Raw genomic sequence first — 17,098 nt, forward strand, 5'->3', positions numbered from 1 at the left:
AGAGGCTCTGGGTCAAAGCATGGACACAGAAAGGAAAACTGTATGTTCCACGTATGCATCCAGAGTATGTAAAGGATGTCAAAAATAAAAAACAAAAATAAAAAACCTTTACTTCGTTATGTCCAGATAGAATGCTACACCTTATGTTCCGGTAGTGAAGAGTGTTATGGATGATGACTGTAAAGCAGGAAAGGGAGGGGGCTGGGCACAGATGGAGGGAGGAGGATGAGAGCGGAGAGGAGAGCATGATGGTGGGAGGAGGGGGCCCGGGGATAGGATGTCGTCATGGCTGGCCAATAGGAGACTGGTAGTGGAATCCTATGCTACCCACCTCACATGCTCATTTCTTCCCTATCCTCAGTGTTGCATCCACCACGTCCCACTTTCGTCACAGAATACATTTTTGCACAAATATTGAGTGCAGGAATATGTTTAAAGATAATGAAGATAAAAAATAATTTACAAAAAACTATGTATTGGTATTATTACAAAGCCAATTCACAGAGCTGATTATATAATGAGCTTCATCGTGCTTTTAAACTGCGTGGGTATTTACATTTTATTTTTTACATGTGATTTTAAAAATACTTTTAACCACCGGTGGTGAGTTGCTGTTAATTTATCTTTTCAATAAAAATGCGTCGCTCAAGAAGAAAGTGAAGAATGTCATTTAAAGGCAGCAGTAGCTGTGTAATCAAATAATTACTGGTGCATGGTTGAAGTGAATTATTTCATTTCCATTTTCCGATGTTGTAGTATATTTTCTGCAAACATCTCTTAATAAACACTGGGCAGGTGGAAACTGTTGGATGTTTAATTTAGCATCACGCTATAAAATGACCAACTTAAGCAAGGAATGAGCTACGTTGATCAAGAAATAAGTACACGTCAACCAAAAAACACCAAGATTGAACAATACATCTCACACTATGGAGTGCATTGCAATTTAGTTACATTTTTATTTATGGTGGCTCTTCCGAGCCATAGCCAACATCATTACATGATTTATACTTCGGAAAGTACACTTTTGTATACTGTATAGTTTTGAAAGTATGTATACTTCCGAAAGTTCTGCCATACATCAATAAACATAGCAAATGAACCGTCAATATGCAATATGGCAAAAGTGTTAGTGCAAATCGATGCAACCAACCACAAAGAGATCTGGTGACACAACAAACAGGAATTCCATACCACTGTACTGTACTGGGTGGGAATGGTGTAAAGTGCAGCTTTACTGGGGTGTGCACCCCCAACCGTTGTCCTTCCTCCTCAGCCATAGTCAGTAACTTGCCTTTTTGGGCTCTTCCTCCAGCTCTTTCAGGGCTTTCTGCAAGTTTGCCTCAGCTTTCCCTGCCGCTTGGAGCAACTGGAATGCTGATTTTCCCATAAATCCGTGGCACCCAACTTCCATCGGATAAATTCTTGATATTCCGCTGCCAGGTCTGAGTATTTGAGGCATTTTCGCTTGTGTGCCGCAGACATGCCTTCTTCCCAGGGGATGGTGAACTCCATCAGGAGGACCCTTGTCTCCAGCACAGACCACATAATAACATCTGGTTGTAGGACTGTTGTTACGACCTCCCTCAGGAAGACTAGTTGTTTCCTCAGGACCACCAGCATCTGCCAGTCTTTTCCGGGAGTGAGGAAGCGGTCTTTATACCAAGCTAGGGGACGGAGCATGCTACCAGACCTGACAAATCCTGTCAGTGCCAGGTTCGTGGTTGCTGATGTGTTGGTAGCTGACACTCTACAACCCTCGAGGACCTCAGCCAACTTGTTCAAGACTTGGTAGTGGCACCACCTGAAGCGACCTCGAGTTAACACCACCCAGAAAGAATGCGCTGTAGGCTCGCTTTGATGTTACCACACAGGGCACAACTGACCTATCTCCAAACCACTGTGTCAGATTCCAGGGGCAAGGGAGACTGTCGGAGGTTGCCCTCAACAAGAAACTGATCCTGGCTTGTGGTGTCCTCCAAATGTCTGTCCATGTAATGTGCCTGTTGATGGCACCCCAACACATCCGAGATCCTTGGTTGGATTAGGATATTGCCTCATCATATAGTCATAGATATATGTATAGACATATATCATATATATCACAGTAGTAAATACCAAACGATTCTTGTACAGGGGTGTCCACATTTTTTCCACTGAGGGCCGCATACCGAAAAATCACAGGATGCAGGGAGCCACTTTTTTATTTTCTAAACCAACCCATGTAGATATGCAGAGGTGTTTTTTTTTATATCAAAAGAAAAAACAGTATGCATCTCAGCTTTTGTTGTCAGTTGGCAACTACCAATCTCGACGTTGAATCATATGAAAATGTCATGTGATCAAGATTGTACCATTCTGACTACATGAGGGTGGCCACAGCTGCTGCTGAGCATACATTTTTACCAAGAATGTCTTTGTTTTTGCTGTAAACAGCCTATTTTGCCACAAAACAGCCTAACTTTTGCTAATAAAGAAGTGAAAAGAAGACCAACACTTACCACGCATTATTCAAATCACCCGCTTCAGTGGCACAATCCAAAAGAGCTGAGGTGAGCGCTAGCTTTTAAAGCCATGTTGTTCCCATTTTATGTGAGCTTTTCTGATTTTATGTGAGCTTTTCTGATGTGGTTTTGTCCATCTTGCTTTCAATGTCAGTAAATAAATGAAGGTACTGTTGTTGCACACCTACGATGTTCATTACTTGTTCATTTGAGTGTTTTAGCCCGTTTCTTTGAGGTGGAAAAAGTCACAAATGAGATCTGTTTGTTGGGACTGCCATTAAGTCTGCTCTTTTTTTTACAAAAAAAAAAAAGCATTCAAATATTAGTCAATTATGGACAAAATCTAACAAATCAGATTCGACTATGAAAAGCCTTAGATGAAAGCAGTCCAAGTGTTATCATTGATAAAGTGTATGATTAGTATTAACCTTTTCTCCTTTTTTTCTTGTAATATGATGACTTTATTCTCATAATGTTTTTACTTTATTATCATAAATTACTTTTTCCAACTCTTTCTTGTTTAATTGTATTTTTAGAATGTGCAGAGGGCTAAAACAAAAACAGCCGCTGGCAGGAAATGGCCCCTGGGCTGCACTTTGGACACACCTGTTCTAGTACCTTCCTTCACTGTTCTTCTTTAAGGTATCACTGAAGTAATGAACATCTTTCCTCATGGTCGCTGCCTGATGATACAATTTTGCTTTCAAGTGGTCGAAACCATTGCAGTACATTTCATAAAATCACTGTCATTTGTTAAATAAAAATTGAAATATGTACATTCAATTAGCCACCTAAAAAGAAAACTGCACTTTTTAAAAAATTTTGCCCATCAACCACAATACTTATGTGAGACATGAACACAAATGTCTTTCTCTTTTCTGTGCGTTTTAAAGATAAAAAAACAGATAAAAAGAGCCAGCTCATTACTGCACATATGGGACATACTTATTCCTCCTACAAAGGCATCTGAAAAAGTCTCCAAAATGTGCCAACAACGCCCCATTTACATATAAAGTGAGGTGCATATCAACAAAGCTACAGCAAGGTGTTTATTATTATTATTAACATCGTTACGCCGATCAAACTACATTACTGGCGTATTGACACTGAGCCATAACACACTGGCTAGCTACTAGCCGGCTAGCAACTACCTTCACCACAGACTCGCCCAGACACTAGCAAAAGGTAAGGCATATTCGAGATGCTGCCACCTCTGCTGCTTAATTTCTGAGTTTGGAAAAGTTAACGGTCGGTGTAGGCATTCGTTTCTATGACGTGAGCAAGGAAGTTTGGGCAATGCTTAGTATGGCTAAAATACACAAAATACTGCAAGTATTACATGTTATCATGAATGTACCTGTTACTACATGGTCATAGAATGTATATAAAATGATAAAACCTTGCTGGAGGGTTTTGGAGGTGTTTTAATAGCGGTCTGTGTAGGCGGTATAGGTGTGTCCCATTACGTGCACTACTGAGCTGTCATTTTTAAAATCTGTTTTAATATCTTTAAAATGCACAGAAAAGAGAAAGACATACAGTATGTGTTCATGTCTCACATAAGGATTGTGGATGATGGGCCTTTAACATAACTTGAATACGTTGAAAAGCAATAATGGTGACACAGGCATTTCAGCTTATTTAAAATTGAAGACGTATGAATGCATGAGTTGAGCGACTGACCTTGAGCAGGGCCAGGGCTACATTGAAGATGATGTTCAGACCCTGGAACACACAGAAGAGTTGTATGAATACAGTACTTGGTGTGCTTATGTACTTATGAGAATACAAAAATGAAACCAAAAAATAAGAATAAGCAAAAAAGAAAGATCAGTGAACCTGGAAGCTTGAAGAAGGTAGAATTAAATTCCTGAATATGTGTTGAACCTTTCAACTTTTTCCCTCAGTTTATGATAAAAAATAATAACACTTTATAACTTTAACAATTGAGTTGATTCAATTCATAAACTGACAGATGCACTGGAGGATAATGTAATAAAACAAGCCATACCCATGTGCCATCTCAGTGAATTTGAATGCCTTTGAAAAGGTCATTCCTTTCAGTACTTCAATTAAAAATGTTAAACTCATACACTTGATAGATTCACTACACAAAGAGTGAAATATTTCAAGAATGAATTTCTTATGCATGTTGATGATTATAACTTACAACAAATAAAAACCCCAAATTCAGTATCTCACAAAATTTGAAAAAACAGTAAATGAACTTCCTTCCTGAGCCTTTAATTGGTCTCTGAGTCTGAACTCAACTCCTGAAATCAAATAACTTTTGCACTATAAACTAATTTATTGAAATGCATCTGTATATAGCAGAAATTTGCCACGGACCACATAAAAAAATTGCACTCTACACATACCTACAGTATATTATAAACCACTTCTTATTGAAATTTGCTGCCACATCGCCAATACAAGAATAAATACATTGTAATACAATGCAAATTACTGTTTTGGGATGGAAGGTTGTTTAAAACAGACATGTTTGTCTAATTATCATTTGTTGATTCACAGCATCATGATGCATGTGATCTCAACAGACGAAGAAAATGTTCAGCTGATGCCAGCTCTGCACAGGAACACCCACGTCCCCTTGGTCTCTGGGATGAGTCCACATGGCAACACAGAGCTAAAAATATCCAGGCCGCACTAAAAATAAGGAGGGGGGGGTGAACTGTCTTCACACACTACATAGGCCTCAAGATGGCGCTGCAGTGCTGAGTCAGGATCCAAGAGTTTAAGGTTACAGTGGTTCTCAGTTAATTTCTATCATGCCCCCCCTAGGGGACAGAAATGTTTTCACGCCCCTCCGCCCCCTCGATTTTGAAATCTTATTGAGAGACGGATATCTATTTATTTATCTGTATTGTAAAGACTGAACTCGGAACTGAAACCAGGACAATGCAACAAAATAAGGATTTCCATAATGGCACTAAAGATAATATTTTAAAATGTTAATACAGTGGAATGTCTATATTAAAACACCCCTCAGGTCATACAATTTGAGGTTCAACCAAGTTTAAATAAACCTGCAGAAGGGCTGGGCGATAGGGACCAAAACTCACATCCCAGTACAGTATATTTAGGTTGAATATCGATATGTAGCCCGATATTTTTTATGCAAAGTGAGTTTAGACACTTATGCGTGTCAAGTTTTTTTAATTAAAATAAATACTTTACATGAGGATGTTTTTTGAAATTTTAAAGCGTCATGCAAGATGCACATAAAACAAATCTTACATAAAAATAGCCTCTAAAATAAAGTAGGCCATTCTCTTTTGGAAATAAATATAGAAAAATATTGAAATATATATATATATTGTGGTTAGCATGTTGGCCACGCAGTCACAGTCTGGAGATTGGGAAGACCTGGGTTCGATTCTCCCTTGGGCATTTCTGTGTGGAGTTTGCATGTTCTCCCCGTGCATGTGTGGGTTTTCTCCGGGTACTCCGGTTTCCTCCCACATTCCAAAAACATGCATGTTAGGTTAATTGGCGACTCTAAATTGTCCATAGGTATGAATGTGAGTGTGAATGATTATTTGTCTATATGTGCTCTGCGATTGGCTGGTGACCAGTCCAGGGTGTACCCCGCCTGTTGCCCGAAGTCAGCTGGGATAGGCTCCAGCATACCCCCACGACCCTAATGAGGCGGCATAGAAAATGGATGGATGGATAGAAAATCCTCAGCTAATAACAAAAGAACAAATATGAAGGAGTGCCATGTTTTAAGAGGAAATTTTAAAATGTCAGCAACTCAAAAATATTTTAAATTGAACAATAGTATTTTTTTAGGGAAACATTCTTAGAAGACACAAGCATGTCCTTATTATGTTCCAGGAGCACCAACAACACCAAGTCAACGGCATCAGTCTTAGCAACTTTCTGTCTAACTCTGTCTAACCTTGGAGATTTGTGGTAGAGCTTAATTATGACTGCGAAGCTCACTGGACATCGAGAGTCCATCGTTTTTAGCAAGTTTTTAAAGCCGTTTTTTCCCACTTTTGCAACGGGGACAATACCTTTAGCAATGTGATACTGGAGGACACCTCTTTACAGTATAATAACGCACCACTTTGCTTTTCCTTTCATGGGGAACTCAACAGGAGCACGTCAGACAGAGCACAGCTCCACATATTCCTCGTACTGGAGTTTGTGTCAAGTTTTAAGGTGGTGAAATGTTTTTTTATGCTTTCAATTGGAAGTACCTCCATATTACTGAGCTACCGCTTATTCCTTGCTGACTAATTCTTCCACCGCAGATGCTGTCGCTTTGACTGGAGCTGCCGGGCTTCTGCTCCGACTCTCCTCCCTCCTTCTGCATGCGGGAATGAGGGAGATACAGCGCAAATCTATATGGTTGGTTTTGATATTGTGCTTAAAGTACTGTAAATATCAATATTTTAAAAATATTAACATATTGCTCAGCACTACTCTATTGCGGTTAACGTCTCTTTACTGTAGACTTATATGACACTTAAGAATGTTAAAATGTTACTTCAAACACTTAACTGCTGTGCAGTTAATACATGTTTTCTGAGGGTAACAGTTTGACCCTGGAACGAATGACCATTTCTAATCGTGGGGATTGAGCACTGGAAAAAGAGAAACCACAGAAACGGCAAAATCAGAGAAAATGATGCATGAGGAAAACAGCTGTCAAGAGTAGCCGGAGATGAGAATGCAGGTTTAACGAGCAGATTCTTATCATGCGGCTCATTGGCTGAGAAAAACCTGGGAAGCTTCTTATTGTTCTGCTGGAGGCCAGTGGGAGAGCAGAAAATAGAGAGGAACAGAAGAAGAATAAATGGCAATATATAGGATGGTAGGCTGAAAGACCATATAGGGCAGGCAAGGGAATTGCCTGTTTCATTGTGGACCAAAGGTATTTATAAGGAAGTTACTCTAAAAGATTGATACTGGTGGAAATTGCTTATATTGTTTTCTTTTAATATGTCAAAAAGACTGCCATGAAAAAGTGCCGCCTGACATGGGGGGACGCAACCCTTGATCATGGTAAGACTAGGTGGGATTCAAAATGTCATCAAGGAATATTCTTGGGATGCTACTTTTTAATGAGTGGGATAAGGTGTCTCACTAGAGAGAAACAGCAATCTAAATCCCTTTTGATGGTGCTATGAATAATTTTAGGCATTAGATGCAATATTAAGGAGCTGTTGAGAATCAGGAGTGATTGGAAGAGTTTGTTTTGATCCCTCACACTGATGAGATGGATGAGACACTTTCTGTGTCTATGAATGTGTTCAGCATGACCGAGTTAATGTGTTGAAAAGAGCTTTGAGTGGTTAGTAGACAGGAAAAATGCCATCAATGCAGGACATGTACAGTACTTGCATATGACTACACCAAAATAATAATAGTAATTAGGGCCGTCAGAGTGAACGCGGTAAAGGAAATTTCCTTCAATGGCACATTTTTTTTGACAAGCGGTTAAGGTGTGCATGTCCTGTTTGACCATCGACGCCACAACGTAGTTTGATGGATGTGGAGCCACAAGCAGGAACAAATATTGAGGAGAAATGGACAAAGAAAGGCTATTTTGAATGGTAAGTTTAGCTTCAAAGCCCTGGCAGTTATTAATTATTTATATCTACTGTTGCTGAGAGTTGAGTTGTCACGGAGTTATTTATTATGTTTTGAGTAAAACAGGAACAACATCAAATTAAAAGCACTAAATGAATACAGAGCCACCAACCACCAGTACAAGCCTGGAGCTTGTTTTTCAAACATGCACTCAATAAGGTCATCAAATCTTACCTTTATGCAGTACCAAATAGTATCAGCATTTGGGACCAAATAGGACCGTTCAAGGACTGTCAAACAAAGTGGTAAAGTCACCACTCGCATTAAACATGCAAAAACTGTGGGATTTCTAACTGTAGATTTAAAAAAAATAATAAAACAATGACCCATATTTCCAAAATTGATATCCATTTACATAAAATTTGATGCAGTTATTTTATTTATTTAGTTTTTTAATCATTGCGCCTGAATGTTTCCTGCAGCCCGGTGGTTGGGGACCCCTGCTTTATAGCATGCTTGGGGATTTGATGTGCTCTTTTACACATTGGGAAATACTGTAGGAAGGCCACTTTTATAGAATTGGCTTCTTTATTTTATAATGTATGATTAATGTTTACATCAACAAATGTAATCATTGAATCGTATCAAATCGTATTGTTTGTACACTGTATCGAATCGCTCTGTTTTTAAAATATCTCATTTTTTAATCGTACTGTATCTTAACCTGTGTAACTATATGAGTATCAGATGGTTTACCACAAAGAGATTTATATCCCTACTCGTTATAGATAAAAACTTCTATCTGCGATTAATTGTGATTAATTATGACTCAACGACAAAATTTGATTAATCATGATTAAATATTTTACTCGATTGACAGACCCAATAATAATATATATATATTTTTATATTTATTTTTAAACAATTGACTTCTCACTTAGCAAATCTTTGTACAAATCTGTTTCAGAACAAGAGTATACAATCCTAACATATTCAAATCTATGATGTTATCAACCTAAAAGCCTCATATGTGCATCTTTATTGATTAGACAGCACGGACAGACCAAATCAAAAGGGCAAAATACATACAATATGGATTAGTGCTGACAGTGATATAGATGTGCCCTCTACTTAGGGCCACTGACACCTACTGAGTATCATCCAACCAACTCCATCCCTTCTGTTCTTTTTCCCTTCATCCTTTTCTCTAATTCATTCCAACCAACTGCACACACTAACCTCTAACTAACCTCTGCCCATTCTGCCTTAACCTTTCTTAAGACTCTTCTCTCTTTTCCCGTACTGTTCACCTTTAGAGAAGAATGACCCTTCCCTTGAACCTCTCTCAGGACTTTCGTGATAATATAGTGCAACACTTTCAACTGTACCTCACAGAGCAGCAGGTCAGTGATGTGGAAAACCATGCAAAGGGGGAACTTGGCAGTGAAGAGGGTGAGGAACCACTGGGAGGCATACATGTGTGCCTCCAGGTTCAGTTCCTGGAAATGGGACCAAAGATCGGCTAGCTGTTCCTATAGAAGGTATAGAGACAAAAAGAAGGGGACTTGAAAAAAATAAGACATGAACTTGATAAATATAGAAAACATGGTTAAAAATACTGTATATCAGCACTGTAGCTAGAGTCTACACATCTCTAAGGTAATATGCAGGGATGTAGACCTACACTACATCATACTGAGCTGTCAAATGACCCAAAAGACAAGACTGTAGGCCTGCACAAGAATGAATGGGCTACAAGACCATCAACACCATCAACAGCAATTTCTCAGCTTGGCAAAACATTGAATGCTTAAAAAAAAAATCAGATAAACTGTAGGCAAACCATCATCACGTGAAACTATACCTACCGCTCAAGCCAGTCATGAGGTTTATTAAAATATTACAGATGATTAATACAGTGTCTCCATTTGAAAGTATCTGATAAGAAACATATCGCTAACCTGCATGAGCCTCTCGAGCTGATAGAACTTGCAGTGAAGATCCTCAAAGTTGTTCTTGTACAGAGCTCTGAGGCCATACTCAAACATGATTTTCACCAACACACAAAAGGCTTGTTCCTCAGGCATCTGAAACAAGAATAATAACACTTTTAGAAAAAAATAAAACATCTGTCATCCATGGTTTCAAGACAATGACAATGAATACTTAAGGTATGCAAAAGTAAATATTGGGGCATTACTTGTTCCATTACATCTCTTGCAGTAATTGAAGTCAAAACAAGTGTGTGAATGCCAAAATGTGTTGTGTCTATGTTGGTGTAAGTTGTGAGGAGTGTTTTATGTGCTATAGAGGTTGGTTTCTCCTCACTCCTGCTAATGCGCATGCACACACACACAGGCCATGAGGCGGCATTTAATCATTGACAGTGTGTTTGGGGCTGAATGTGCTCCTGCAGGTGAACCTGAGCTCCAATTAATATTCCTGACATCTCCTCTATAACCTCTCCCTTCTGCTTCTTCCTTCTCTTTAACCTGCGTGGCTCCTTCTTCTACACAACCTCTCTCCTTACTGATGCTGTTTGTCTGTATCGGCATTGTTAGTTTAGTTCCCTTTAGTTCCCGGTTTCTCATTCTCATAACTTCCTCACTTTTTACTGCTCATCTCAATTTTTCACATGTATTTCCTGTCCTCTGAACCTGCTGTCGCGCCAGTCATAGCTCAATACCATGGCATCATCTTCCCTTATTGTCCAACAGTCTCAAACTGCCTCAGGCTGACCTCTCGCCCCTTCCCTCACTATTTCTCTTCTTTAACCTTGGCTGTTCATGTCATTTGGACTCCAACCAGACTTCCACCACCCCTCTTTCATCAATCTACGACTGACATGCAGGGAACTACTCCTCTACTATATGTCTTCAGCTGCTTACCTTGAATAAAATGTTTTTTTTTATAATTGAAAAAGGATGAGTTTGTAAGTGTGTGCCAGTAACCTTTGTAGTATAAATGAATGTCTTCCCATGCTTTTGGTTAACCTTCAAATTCTTGCAATCCAATTTGTCCTCATCCCAACAGCAAGCAACTCCTTTAGACAAACATTTATTTATGCTAACATACTCTCTACACCCGCTTTTCCGCTGTGTCCCTGCTCTGTCAAACTCGACATACAAGTGATGTTTTGTTTAACTACATGTAAACTAACCAATACCATTCACATGTGTGTAGTAACATGGTGTAGCTTATAGATTTACCAAATTTTGAAATATTTTAACTGCACGGCAACTAGACTGTGTTAAATCGAGACATTTCATTTTTGAACTAAAGAGGTACAATCAAATGTACAACTACTCCACCCAAGTTTGATGGGCTATTTTTGACCAATGTTGACCTGATAACCTACTTAAACAAACAAACCAAAAACTGTATAAATACTGTAAAAAACAAATAACAGAAATGATCAAATAAATATTTATATAGTGTTGCTTCGCTCTATCGTGGATTCTCTGTTTGGTGGATTTTTTTAGTGCTTCTTTTTTTTTTGTATTACAGCGTATGAACGCTGTTACAGGCCGAGCCTGGCTCTTTCAGAAGAATTGCATTGTGGGAAGTTGAGTGTCTATCTCTTCCCTCTGCATTGCCGATTGTTTTCTGCTTCCTGATTAGCTGTAGAGCACTGTCAATCAACCGTCCTGCCACGTCTCCTGTGTCATCGCTACCTAGCTTGCTTGCTTGCTAGCTTGTAAATGAACCTTCGGTTCGTCTCAGCAATATGTTTTAACAAGGATACAAAAATGCTACAACGGCGCCAGGATTAAAAGGCATGGTCACAAGAGTGCAATACTGTATGCGCGAGTGACTTAATAATTTCTAGTGTTGATCATTAAAATTCAAACGAACATTCAAACTTTTTTGAGAGTGTTTAAACGAGAGAGAAATGTGAGAAAATGTTATTACCTGTCTGAGAAAGTATAAAGTGTATGGTGAGGGGTTTTACAGCTTTAAAACATATTTAATAATTGTAAAAAATGACATTATTAAGTTGGCTACTTCGCGGATTTTACTTATTGCAGGCTATTTTGGGAACCCATCCCCCGTGATAAACGAGGGAGCACTGTAATACAAACAAAATAATGTAAAAAAAAACAAAAAAACATTACGTTTTTTAATGGGCTATTTTTGACCCATGTCAAACTAATAAATATTAAAAATGTGTTAAATAAAAATGCACAGTTTTCTCCCACATTCCAAAAACATGGATGTTATGTTAATTGGAGACTCTAAATTGTCCATAGGTATGAATGTGAGTATGAATGGTTGTTTGTCTATATGTGCCCTGCGATTGGCTGGCGACCAGTCCAGGGTATACCCAGCCTCTCGCCCAAAAGTCTGCTGGGATAGGCTCCAGCATACCCCCGCGACCCTAGTGACGACAAGCGGCATAGAAAATGGATGAATGGATGGATATTACAAACAATAAAACAAAAGTAAAAATAATAAAAATAGCAAAAAAGTTTTATATTCACCCATGATAATTTGGAACGGTGTTTCCCAACCTTTTTTGTCTTGTGTAACGCCAGAGCTTTCTTGTCATACCATGAGTACCCTCTCACTCATACATGTTAATAATTATCCAAAAGTATAATGTAACACAGCTGTTATGATTTTGGCGCAGCTGTTCCACAGGTTATTGTCTCCCTGGGGAAACAAGCGCTCACATTCTGGTTTATTGTCTGGTTAAATATGAAATGGCTGAGAAATAATTTATTAAATGTTTCCACGAAACCCCTGCAATTTGCTCGCTTACCCCTAGTGGGGAGTCGCTGATCTAGAACAGGGGTATCCAAACATTTTCCAGCAAGGACCACTTTGATATTTGGTAAAACAACATGTTGATGAGCTAAGAAGTAATATTTATTTCAAGAAAAAACTGCAGCTCAGCTTTGTGATATCGGTGAAAAAGCCTATTATTAGTGTGAACTTCGCTCTTTGCACTTTTTTTTCCATTTTTGCAGTTTTTTTGGAAAATATTTCAACTTTCTTCTTAATTACTCTTCATAAATGTTCTTCTTTTAATATTATAACTTTGTTCAATCATTCATGCATTGTCTATGTCGCTTATCCTCACTAGGGTCACAGGGCTATGCTGGAGCCTATCCCACCTGACTTTGGGCGAGAGGCAGGGTACACCCTGGACTGGTTGCCAGCCAATGGCAGGGCACATGTAGACAAACAATCATTCACACTCACAATCACATTCATAATTTGGAGTTGCCAATTAACCTAACATGCATGTTTTTGGAATGGGGGAGGAAACCGGAGTACCCGGAGAAAACTCACACACGCACGGGGAGAACATGCAAACTCCACACAGGAGATTCAAACCCACGTCTTCCCGATCTCCTGACTGTGTGGGCAACATGCTAACCACTCAGTCACCGTGCGGCCCTTGTCCACAGTTTTGTTTTTTCATTTTATTTCTTCTAAATTATACTTTTAGAATGCGCTGTGGGCCAATAAAAAAAAAAACTACCGCGGGCCGCAAATGGCACCCGGATCACAATTTGGTCCCCTTTGATCTAGAAGATAATAGATCATGTCATCATGCAAGAATTCTACAAGTAATATTACAACACTGGTGGTCGTTAAATGCATTAAATGAGTACTTACATGCAGCAGCAGAACCGCTGCAAGAAATGACTGACCCTGGCAATAACCAATTTCCTCATCATAGACAGAATAGGCCTTGGAGAGAGACAAAGAGATATACTGTACATTTACAAATAACAATTAACGTGAAAATGACAGTAACACATTTATGAAACCAATCAATCATTTGTATTACAATGTTTAATTGGGATAACGCAAAACTTATCCAATGATGATGATCTTGTTGAGTAATTGGCTGTATTAGGAGTCAAATATCTTTTCATTAAAAAGTCAATCCCATTTTTCATGATATTATGAGAAATTAATGTAGACTTCCAGAAGTGCACTCCTGATCATTTTGGCTAATTTGGGGTTTGATGTGAAGGTAATGGAGAGGTCTTGTGGAGCTGTCTGAAGTATAATATCCATGCTGACATGCTTGATGGAGTGTGGTATTCACACATCCCCAACTCAGCAAGGAGACGTGTAGGCTGACAGATGGGTGAGGAAGGTCCTGGTGGGAGAAATCTAAATTTGTTAGAGTGAGCACATAACAGGCTTAGAGGGGTAAAATATTACGGTAGACCTATTTCATTACAATCTTGACACAAAACTGTCTGCACTGTATATTCGACTTTTTTCCCCCCTGAATTCTAGTTGTATTTTTTATAATTATACTAGGCACAAACTTGCTTAGGGATATTAAAACAAGTATTAGGGGAGGTGCATGTACAGTATATATTGAAACCTGGCTGTATCATTTTGAGCCTTTGTGAATTGCACAAAATCCGAAATAAATTCAAACTTATAGTATGCACCCAATTCCTGTTTTTATATATACTTGATGTACACGGTGGTTCGAACGTCGCTCCCTCACTAAAACCGTTTTATTAATTAATGAATTCATTCATTCATTCATGGCAGCTGTTTCGTGGTTGACTATGGACTATTATTTGTCAAGAAATATTGAAAGACACATTATGTAGTATTCTGGTCACTAGCAGTCAATAATATTACATTGTTGACACATGACATTACATTGGATTACTACCTTCAAACTGCATGGAGTCAGCCATGGCATGTCTGCCATGACATCGTGAAAAAAGGCAGGGAGGACTTTCAATATTGGTGCAGACCTGCCAACATGTATGAATTTTCAATTTGACTCTTAAATACGCTTGTATGCTTCACTGCTCTCAATTTTGGTGCATTTCGCTGGTTTCAGTTTCAAGTTCAGTCTGTACAGTACAGATGAATAAATAGATATTACCAGCTTCTCAATAGTATTTCAAATCGGGTGGCGCAAAAACATTTCTGTCCCCCAGTGGGGTCGTGACATAAAATAATTGAGATACACTGCCATAATGTGTGTATGTAAACGTCTGACTGCAACTCTATGTGCTCTGTGATTGGCTGGTTTTGTTTCTTAAAGTCAAGGTTTTGTTTCAGTATAAAACGTGGTAGCAAACGTTTTCGCTGTATTTTCATGCAGAAATCAGGTAGGTAGGAAAATCAGTGAACAAGTATGGTTAATTAAGAGTTAATGTATTCCCTCAGTGATCACTTAGACATGCAACGTTTGCTTGGTTGATGAGGCATATCTTTTTCCTTACCACTATCTTGATGCTCTGTTTCCATGGAAATGTTGTGAAAAATAAATCTATCAAACACTCAGGTTTTAAGGTTTTGAGTCCTTACTCAAGCTGAGAATAAGTGTTGTTCTTCTTTACTCAGCAACTCACTGTCAAAATGTCCATGAGCGAGGCACTTAACCCCTGATTGCTGCAGGAGGCCTTCTTAATGATCACCATTGGATGCCTTTGCTTCTACATGTTAGACCAAAGCGGGACCGAAGGAAACATGAACAAAATGGAGGAGACTGTCAGTAGAAAAGTTCATACAGCTCAACTGACCTTTCCAGGAGAATAAAGGTTAGAAAATTAAAGACTCCACAAATATTACTGAGTAGATTCATGTGAGGATGAATATACAATGGGTTCTGGATCCTATGCGCCTGTAACCCACTCATGCCTCAAGATCCAGCCAACCTTATCAGCAGTAAATCTACATTAATTTGCATATAAATGAAGGCCTGCTCGCCACTGACCTACTTGGGTTCAGACCGGATGTAAACCCATTCTGACAGGTCCTCCCAGAGTGCTGATAGTCAAAAACTACAAAGGTGAGACATTCTAATTATTTATAAAAAAAAACTACACTTGACTTTTATCAACAAGCACATCCTGAAATCCATAGTGTTTCTTAGTACTCAAAATTCACTCCTTTAAAGCTATTTTGCTTCAGTAGTACACTTTACGACGACAAGCCTCTGTAATCCTGTCGAAGGTTATTAGGTGCATGCATATTAATTTGAAAATACAGGTTTGTCATGTCAGATGAGCGAAGTTGGTGCTTACAGGCACTCAAACTTATAGTTTTCGTAGAACTAGACAACATTTTCAAAAGACAGACAATGGAAAAAAACAGAACTAAAAGCCTTTGACTCTGTCGTATTATTAGTCCAAAAATATTGAAAGACCATATGTATGGTATATGTAGTATTCTGGCCACTAGGCGTCAATAATGTTCCATTATTGAGACATGGCATTAGATTACCGTCACACTGCATGTAGTGAGCCATGGCATGTCCGACAGGATAGAGTTCCATTCCGTGTGGAAGTGGTAAGTTTTTGGCTTCTTTGTCCTTCTTCCCCACTATGTTTTAGACCCTTTCTTCAGTTTAAAATACAAGTAAAGAAACTGGAGGCTAACTCGATAGCTGGCTAGCTTTCTAATGGTTAAAGCCATGGCAGTCTCTTGTGTCCCTGCAGTGATCCCCTTGCCTGAGCATTAAAAATTTTGAGTTAATCCATGTGATCAGTATCGGTATCGGTATTGGTTGATCTCACTCATAGATGATCGAAATTGGCAGCATAAATCCCTAATCCCTAATATATATACACAGTATATACTGTATATACACACATCCCTCGTTTATCACGGTTAATTGGTTCCTGAAGGCAATAAGTGATTTTCTATGAAGTAGGATTTAATATTAATAAATGGAATATTTTCGTAGTTAGAATGTAGAAAAACCTGTTTATGACTTCCTAAATCCAATTTTTACAAGTATTAGAGCCCTGTAGACATTAATTAAAACCCCTATAGTGACCTTTGCACTCCTATTCTTCTTTACAACACATTGCTCAACTGTAACGCGCAGGCTACAGAATCACTACACAAGAGACGTCCGCCGCTTTGAACATAGCATGCTCCCAAGCTAACTAGTTAGCCTCCAATTTATTCATTCTAAACTTAAAAAAGGGTTTCAAACTGATTGGGGAAGAAGGACAAAGCAAGAAGCCAAAACCTTACCACTTCCACATGGAATGGGAAGATAACTTTTTTTCACTCTATCATGCCGGACA

At 38.8% G+C, this 17,098-nt stretch overlaps 1 protein-coding gene across 2 annotated transcripts in view; it reads right to left on the bottom strand.

Moving 5' to 3' along the window:
* Positions 1-17,098, bottom strand: part of rabgap1l (RAB GTPase activating protein 1-like) — a 117,642-nt gene that overhangs the window by 25,081 nt on the left and 75,463 nt on the right. For both annotated transcript variants that reach the window (XM_054788520.1, XM_054788521.1), the window contains exons 15-18: positions 13,692-13,766; positions 10,028-10,153; positions 9,455-9,598; positions 4,188-4,229 (exon numbers count right to left, since the gene is read on the bottom strand). In XM_054788520.1, the coding sequence (XP_054644495.1) occupies positions 4,188-4,229; positions 9,455-9,598; positions 10,028-10,153; positions 13,692-13,766 (387 nt within the window). The remainder of the gene's footprint in view (positions 1-4,187; positions 4,230-9,454; positions 9,599-10,027; positions 10,154-13,691; positions 13,767-17,098) is intronic.

Source organism: Dunckerocampus dactyliophorus, chromosome 10, assembly GCF_027744805.1.
Source record: "Dunckerocampus dactyliophorus isolate RoL2022-P2 chromosome 10, RoL_Ddac_1.1, whole genome shotgun sequence".
In the NCBI taxonomy this organism is placed as follows: Eukaryota; Metazoa; Chordata; class Actinopteri; order Syngnathiformes; family Syngnathidae; genus Dunckerocampus; species Dunckerocampus dactyliophorus.